General features: G+C 42.1%; 2 protein-coding genes across 3 annotated transcripts in view; both read right to left on the bottom strand.

Moving 5' to 3' along the window:
* Positions 1–8716, bottom strand: part of PDE6H (phosphodiesterase 6H) — a 179661-nt gene that overhangs the window by 68083 nt on the left and 102862 nt on the right. The gene's annotated exons all lie outside the window — the stretch shown is intronic.
* Positions 4–636, bottom strand: LOC132694672 (large ribosomal subunit protein eL29-like). The gene has a single exon (XM_081796116.1). The coding sequence runs from the start codon at positions 593–595 to the stop codon at positions 116–118; it is 480 nt and encodes a 159-aa protein (XP_081652242.1). The 5' UTR covers positions 596–636; the 3' UTR covers positions 4–115.

Raw genomic sequence — 8716 nt, 5'->3', positions numbered from 1 at the left:
AGATCCTGCCACAGGTTTATTTGTACAAATAGCACAGGAGGACACCAGCCCCATGCAGATAGAAGCCCAGGGGTCACACCAGTCCTTCTACCCTCACACTGGCAGATGGAAACCTCTACACTGGTGCCTTTGTGGGGGCCTGGGCACCTTTGGGAGCCTGAGCCTGAGCTGCAGCAGGCTCAGGAGTTGCAGCTGCAGCCTGGGCCTTGGTTTGAGCCTTGGCCTTGGCCTTTGGCTGGCAGAGCCTGAGACCCTTGGCAATGCAGGCACGAGCACGTTTCCCGAGCTTGGGGTGAGCGATGTAGGCAAGTCGATTGAGCTTGCGGCTGCCACCCTTTGGGATCTTGGGCTTGACCTCCTTGGGCTTGACAAGGGCCTTGATAGCCTCGGCACGTGCACTCATGGCCTTGGCGTTGTTGGCCTGCATCTTCTTCAGGCCCTTCTTGTTGTGCTTCTTGGCAAAGCGCATGTTCCTCAGGAACTTGGGGTCTACCCCCTTAAGAGATTCGTATCTTTGTGACTGGGGCTTCTTGATGCCATTTCTGTGCCATTTCCATGACTGGTTGTGCGTGGTGTGGTTCTTGGACTTGGCCATATCTGCACCAAAGCCCGCGGCTCCCGAAGCGCCTTGGACCGGAAGAGTAGAAGATAGAAGACTTTGATAGAAGAAGTAGAGAAACAGGGCATGATTGAAGGAATGCCAGGAAAATTGGTGTGTGAGTCTCATGTCTTCTGTGTATGGGACTCTGTGACCTTGGAAAACCCTATCTTTAAATTTCAGTTCATTGAGGGCAATACAATAATTCACAGGATTTTTTGAGACCCCAAGCTGATAATACGTATGAGGTGAAGTGTGTCATTGCTTTTGTTTTTTAACAGAATACTACGCTGCCTTCTCTGGATAACAGCTATTTCTCCAATCGTCTGAACTTTTAAAAAAGGAGAGACTTCCTTCGGAGTCTTAAAAGAATTAGCATTGGAGGCCTCACACGTGAGATTAGAGAAGTATTTGAAATAACTATTTTAAAATATAGATTTGGGGAGCACCTGGGTGGCTCAGTCAGTTAAGCATCGGACTCTTAGTTCCAGCTCAGGTCATGATCTCACGGTTCCTTGAGTTCGAACCCCACATCGGGTTCTGTACTGACAGTGTGGAGCCTGCTTGGGATTCTTTCTCCCTCCCTCTCTGTCTCAAAAAAAAATAAAATTAAATAAATAAATAAATAAATAAATAATAAAATGTAGGTTTTATTGTTGCTCAGGCATGGTGAAGCCAACAGACCAGGAGACAATTGACATTGAAAAGATAGTTTGTTATGGTTTCCGAGAGGGGGGAACATGCCATACCATGGGGAAGGACCAGGGCTGGTCAGGAGGCAGAGGGACCAAGGGGAAAATATAGGCAATAGCCTTTATTGTGCTTTGTGTGGGAAGGAACAGTCAAGGCCAGGTAAGCAGGCTTAAGATTGGCTGCTTTGAATGTCATCTGTCCCTAGCTGTCCGGAATCTGGTCCTGAGGTGATGAGAGCAGGTGAATGGTGGATCAGAGTGTGAGAGCCCAGTGAGAGCTCAGTTAAAGCAGGTTTGGGAGGGTATGGTCTCTGGCTTGGTTGGTTTGCATATGAAAGACAGCCCTGGGTGAGTTGTTCACCATCTCTGCGAATTAGCTAGCCTTATGAGGAGCAGTCTCTCCAGGGTCAGCAAGGCCCCAGACGTCACATCAAAACATCAGAAGCACATGGTTAACACAATATTCTAACATTCATCTGTCATAGGACTCCTCTCCCAACTCACCTAGTTTGGTCCTGCTACAAGGGAAGGCATGTTGTTTTCTTTCAGGCCCCTGTTTATACATGTTTACCTTGAGTGGATGGGGGCAGGGTGGGTGCTAAGTGGTGTATTGTGAGGGAGCAGTTTATTGATTCATAGTCTCATCCAGCTATTTAAATACTTACTAACCAAGTATAAGTGTGCCAAGCAAAATTGCTTCCTAAGAGAGAAAAGTTAGCTGTACAATAGGGACGTTTCAGTTATAGTAACAACAGGTAGCAGGGAGGCCATCAGACTGACTGTAGGTCATGGCCAGGAGAGGGAGGAGAAGGAGAAGGACAGGAGACTGGCAATAAACCAAGAAGTCTCAATGTTAGGGGAAGAGTAGCCACAAAGAAAAATAGTCTGCCGCAAAAGGGAAGAGGCTCATCATGGACAAACTATTTCACAATGCGTTTGGAACCAGCCCTATTTATTTATTTTACCTTTCTGAAAGTATCTGGTTTTCTAAGCAAAGAAAAATAAAACAGGGAGTGCGATGTATCTGACCCATGCTCCTAATTACAGTACTTTTACATTTCTAGAGCTTAGAAAAAGGAAGAACTTAATTAAAAACCTGTTTTGAGTTTTGAACCTTTGGAGAAAAAGTACTCTAGAAATCAAACAAATGAATTTTAAAATTCTACCCCTGTAAATTTGAAGGGGAGTCCCCACCCTTCAAATCATTTCCACGATAGCCCAGTGTCTCCCTCTTTTCTTTCCATTCTGTCATTGCTTCCACGGGCTTGACAATGAAACGTCTGAGTTACACCAGGAGTGAAGGTAAGGAGGGGACAGTGAAGGGCGAAGGAGTTAAGTTACTTCTATAGGTTATGAAAAGTGTGGAATCCAAACTTGAATGCTTCATTATCCAAACAGTTAGTTACACTAGTCTTTTTTTTAATTGAAGAACAATTGACATAAAATATTGTGTTAGTTTTAGGTATATGGCATAATGATTCGATCTTTATATACATTATGGTCACTGCAAGAAGTCTAGTTATCATTTGTCACCATAAAGAGTTATTACAATATTATTAACTGCATTCCCTGTGCTATACCTTACATCCCATATCTTACTTATTTTATAACTGAAAGACTGTACCTCGTAATCTCCTTCATCTACCTTGTCTCCCAATCTACTCCATCCTTTATATGTAGGTAAGTGAAATTGAATGGTATTTGTTTTTCTGTCTATTTCACTTATGTAATTAATAGTCGTTAGGTCCAACCATGCTGTTGTAAATGGCAATATTTCTTTCTTTTTCATGGCTGAGTAATATTCCATTTTATATATATCACATCTTCTTTATGCATTTACCTACCAATGGACACTTGGGTTGCTTCCATATCATGGCTATTGCAAATAATGCTGCAGTGAATATAGGGGTTCATTTGTCTTTTCAAATTAGTGTTTCGGTTTTCTTTGGATTAATACCTAAAAGTGGAATTGCTAGATTGTATGGTAGCTCTATTTTTAATTTTTGAGGAACCTCCATACTGTTTTCCTTAGTGACCACACCAATTCACATTCCCACTGACAGTGCAAGAGCATTCTTTTTTCTCCACATCCTCATCCACATCCACTTGTTATTTTGGTTCCACTAAGTCTTAATAGCAGGATACAATTCTACATTAAGCCCACTGGTCTTAATATGGGAACATATGGTGTTAGCCTAGGCTTGAGGAAGAAAAAAATAGAAAAGATCTGACATAATTCTAGCAGTGGTGACGTAAGAATTTTGAAATTTAAAAAACATGTTGTGTTAGAGGTTATGTTTCCCAAGAAGAAGACTCTGAGACTAAATTTCCTTGCAGGAAGTTTATTGGAGAGTACCCTAGGGACCTGTGGGGAAATGAGGAATGTAGGATTGGGCAGAAGGAAAAGTTGGGCTATGACACAGTCACAACAAGGGCTCAGATTAACTCATGGGCATATTTAGTGCTGGGATGTACTTGCAGAGTTGTCTAAAACTGGAGAGTGCGGCCAGGCCTTTATACCCTCACAGTGATCGTTTGATGCAGGCTGCACACAGGAAAGGTGTGTGATCACAGGAAAGGCAGCTCACCTTAGAGAGGGAAATCTCTGTGTTGGAGGTCGGTGAGTGGGATTTAGCTAAGAGCTGAATCGATACAACCAGCAGCTGGGGGGTCATGGTCTGAATGTTTGTGTGTCCCCAAAATGCATTTATTAAATCATAATGCCTAATATGATGTTAGTAGGAGATGGGGGGTCTTTGAGAAGTGATTAGGTCAGGACAGTGAAGCCCTCATGAACGGGATGAGTGGTTTATAAAAGAGACTCCAGAGAGATTCCTTCCTTTTCTCCCATGTGAAAATACAATTAGAAGTCTGCAACCCAGAAAAGGGGCCTCACGCGACCATGACGGCTCCCTGATCTTGAATTTACAGTCTACAGAACTGTGAGAAATAAATTTCACTTGTTTATAAGTCACTCAGTCTGTGATATTTTATTATGACATCCCAAACAGACTAAGACATAGGTGAAGAGTGTGTCTGATCTAAAGAAGTTGGGGGTGATCTCTGTGGCTCACCATAGTACCTACTGTAGTAGATGGAACAGTGTTTTCTTTCAGATTACCATAATCACTGAACCAATGCAATGCAAAAGAATGGATTTATTTATCAAATAAAATACGTAGTACCTTCACTGAATCAGGGTTGGGGCAGAACATATGACCATGTTGTCTTCACTAAAAGGATTAGAGTAGGCTTCCAGCGGCAGTACAACATGATCACTCACTCATTCATCCCTTCATCAAATATTGATTGAGTACCTCTACCATGACATGAAGATGGACCAGAAAACAGATGAGACACCCAAAGCACAATGTTAACTTCACCTCTTCCCATCCTCACCATCTGGTTCCCCAGATGGGTTACAGGACACACCCGAAGTTCACTGGGAATTTGAGAGGTGGTCTGAATTTCTAATATACTTAGTAGATATTCAAATATTTTGATGATGGTGGTCATAATGCATATCAGCAAAGAGAAAGTGAAAACTCGAACAGTAATTAGTGACTGTGCAAAAATTGATGTTAGGCTTAACTCTAAATTGTGACCGTGATGCTTATTTGTACCAACTAAATTTTGTGCACCCAATCATATTTCTTGCTACATATCTTCCTTTTTTATCCAAAGTTGATAGTACCTTATCTTGCTATCTCCAAGTGCCGCTTGGCACTTGGAGTGCCACTCACTTCCTCTGGCACATCAACCTTCTTGCTAATAATTACCACCCAGTAGTCCATCCTTTATTGCTTTCCTACAAACTCATGGCCTCTGTCTTTACTCCTTCCTCTATCTTTACCTCATCCTAGGGTGTTGCTCCAGGTCACTGGATGGGGCAGACATTGAATCAGGTGGAGTTATAGTATCAAGGCTGAGTACAAAGGAGTGTGGTCAGGGAAGGAAGTATCTGGAGGGAAGTGGTATACACTGAACAGTATATCGAAAGTTTTGGCGCTGTCCTGAAATCTCTACACTCTACATCAGGATCATAAGAATCTCACTGCTCCCAAAGGGCACTCCCCCACACTTTGGCAAATATACCACAGAAAGAGTAACCCTCACTCCACCACACTTTGGCAACGATGCCACAGAATGAAGGTAGGAAATAATTACTTGTGATCTAATTCCTTAGACCTGCAGCCTCTCTTGGACTGACTCATTCTGTTCACGCCACATGCTTCTTTCCTTTCACACCACAAATGATATGCCAGGGCTGGAGATGGAAGAAGCTAGTCAGTCAATAAAGGGAAATATTAGGTGTTCACAGCAGGCAGGTTGTTTGTGGTAAGGTACGTATTTACATGACTGTGAAATGCAAGAATGGTAGTGACCAATAATGTGATGTTGATGTGTAAGGTGAGGGCCAAGGGTCAAAGAACCACTGCTCCCTTGGGGTCAGCTCGTGTTTGGGAAAGAATGGTAGCCAGTGAGGTTAAGGCTGGATATAATTATGGAAGCCACACCAAGTGTTAAAATGGCAATTTACTTAGGGCTACAGTTTTAGAACTGTCATCAGCTTATGACCTTCTAGTTCTCCTTCCACCTTCTTATTTTCCAATTTGCTAAATTATAGAATATTCAAGTTCATCAGGGTTTCCTGAAGGAGAAATTCACCATTTTCCAATCTGTGTGATTTTAAGTATATATTAGTATCTTAGCATAACAATTTCTGAAAAGCTCAAGTCACGAAACACAATTTCCACATAGTTCTCAAATGTCTGTTTTTAAGCACAATGTTTTCAATTCCCAGTAAGATATAGACATTTTAAGAATAAACTTAAAAGGACTTTGTCGCTAGATGACTAATGAGTCAATGAGGAAAGCTGTGATAACCATCGAGCAGGATCTGAAAAGAGATGCATTTGGAATAGGCCATATATCAGTTACAGTTATTAGTCACCAAAAACAACAGAACCCAAACCACAGCAAAGGCTGTTGTGTTTGTGGAGCTAATATTAATTTCTCACGCGCTTCTAAGAATTCTTGACCGCGATTCTGTAAAGGACACATCCCTTAAACAGATACTAAGAAATCCATCAAGATAAAAGATTTCACTTTTTTCTCCCTCTAGAGAGATCAAGCCTCTAAGGTCGGAGAGAAGTGGCCATAGTTGTAGGAAAGAGAAAAAATTTTAAGTGAATGGGAAATCTAAGGAAAAAGTCACTTCTCTAAGCAACTATCTTTTCCATCTGTTATTTCTCTGCTCTGCACTTAAGAGACTATTATGAGGTTTCATTTATTTAAGGCATCTCGTCTTTTATCATCTGTCATAGTAAAATGATTGTCCATAAGAGGAGAAAGGTATGGAGTACTGTTCGTCACAAAGAGGACTGTCAAAGGATCTGCCTCTTTAGACATGAAGATTTAGATTTTAAAATAATGGCATCCAGAAAAAAGTGACTCTTAGGATTCCAAATGCCATACATCTCTTCAAAATTGACCCAACGTGTTGAAGAAAATTAACTAACGGACGTAGGAGCACCTGCACTTTCCAGCGTCCATTTATTGTACAACTGGTCTAATTCATACTAATGGAAGGAGCAGGGACAGTGTGGCCCTACCATTAGGAAAGCTGAAACAGTTCCGACTTCTCCATTAAGTTTAGCACATCCCCCTGGGAATGTGACTGTCTTATTTTCCCATTCCCATCACTTTCCCACTCCATTAACATGTGAAATTGAGTTAATTTTAACTTTCTATCTCCTCACAAATACATAGCAAAGATAAAATGAAGTGAGGAATGGAAAGCACTCTGAGATGTAAAAACACACACTGATTTTGGCCTGGACCCAGAAACTCCTCTGAACAAGCGCTCTACACACACACACACACACACACACACACGTCCCTGATGCTGAAACACTTCAGCCTCAATGGCTAAGAAAGGGAGAGAGCTGTGCAATCCTCCAACACACAGTTAATCTAATTGGTAGACTTGGCTCTGTGAGTTTATGGTCAAGGGTGTGCAGACTGAAATGTCTCCACATTTATTTTCCCAGCCCAGAAGAGCCAAGAATGGAATCTCCTCATCTGTAGGTGCCGTCCGACAGCACAGGCATACGTGGTTCGAATGTACTTCTGTCATGGGCACAGGAGGACATCTGACTTCTCCAAGTCTCAATTTCCTCCACACAAAATAAGGGGATGAAGGAAATGACTGTAAAGGTTCTTTTCAACTCCGACATTTTGGGTTTTGAAAATTGAAGGAAAAGGAGGGCAGAACTGACTAGCTCACGTCCTGGGCGCCAGGCCAGACATTCTACCTCCCCATTGTCTCCTCATAATGAAAATAACTTTGGTTCAGTTAAGGCCAACACAGCCTACATCTCCCACTGGTTTGTAAATCAGCCATTAGACTCAACTCAAAAGTGGCTGATTCTATTTCTGTCTGGCTTTCAGTGCCAAAGCTCAACCCCCAGTTTGTTTGGTTTTAATAAATTTATTCTGTTGTTGCGGACATTGTGTAAAATGGAAAAAACAAGTCTAGACTGGTTTGAGTTCAGGAAGTTTGGGCAGGGTCTCTTTATTAAAAATAAACATCCTCCCTCTTTCTTCCTTTTCACTCTTTTCTCACAAATCTGCTCCCCAAAGCCCTCAGAATCTGGGGCTCCACTATCTGATTATTGCCCCAGATCCTTGAAGAACATTTCAACCCCTTCATGAATAATATCACCAACAATACAAGGAATTCTTTTTTTTTTAGCGTTTATTTACTTTTGAGACAGAGAGAGACAGAGCGTGAATAGGGGAGGGGCAGAGAGAGAGGGAGACACAGAATCTGAAACAGGCTCCAGGCTTTGAGCTGTCAGCACAGAGTCCGACGCGGGGCTGGAACTCACGGACTGCGAGATCACGACCTGAGCCAAAGTCAGACGCTTAACCGACTGAGCCACCCAGGCGCCCCAATACAAGGAATTCTTAACAAGCTAACAATAATACAATTTGGACACGATAAAAGATGAATTATCTGAACCCTGGTAGGATCTTTTATCTTCCGTTTATAAAAGTTAGCACATGAATCCCAGTGAGGGAGACCCATTTTTATCTGCATCTTGCAGTCTATTTTTTGGCACTCACTGCCCTTCTAGCTTTAATTAAGGATGGTGGTCTTCATCACTTCCTGTTCCAACAGGGCACTCAATTCTGTAACGCGAGCCAGGATTGAGATTGCTTTCAGTTCTCTCTTTTCCACCTTTTAGAGATTTTCCTTTCCTCTTGAATCTGCCTCTTCCTTTTCTCCTCAGGAGATTATGTGAAGTGCTATTAAAATATAGGGGTTTGTGATCAGTGAAGTTCACAAGGGACTTGCCAAAGAAACCACACTAATAATTATTTCTAGTTCTTCATTTGAAACAAATATCTGGAAGAGCCT

This window comes from Panthera onca, chromosome B4 (genome assembly GCF_046562875.1).
Source record: "Panthera onca isolate mPanOnc1 chromosome B4, mPanOnc1 haplotype 2, whole genome shotgun sequence".
NCBI classification, from domain to species: domain Eukaryota; kingdom Metazoa; phylum Chordata; class Mammalia; order Carnivora; family Felidae; genus Panthera; species Panthera onca.
The sequence above is the reverse complement of the archived record's forward strand: the minus strand, read 5'-3'. Positions and strand labels throughout refer to the sequence as shown.

Bases quoted from the DNA above. Each gene is read 5' to 3' on its own strand.
- LOC132694672 (XM_081796116.1), bottom strand. From the start codon at position 595: ATGGCCAAGTCCAAGAACCACACCACGCACAACCAGTCATGGAAATGG.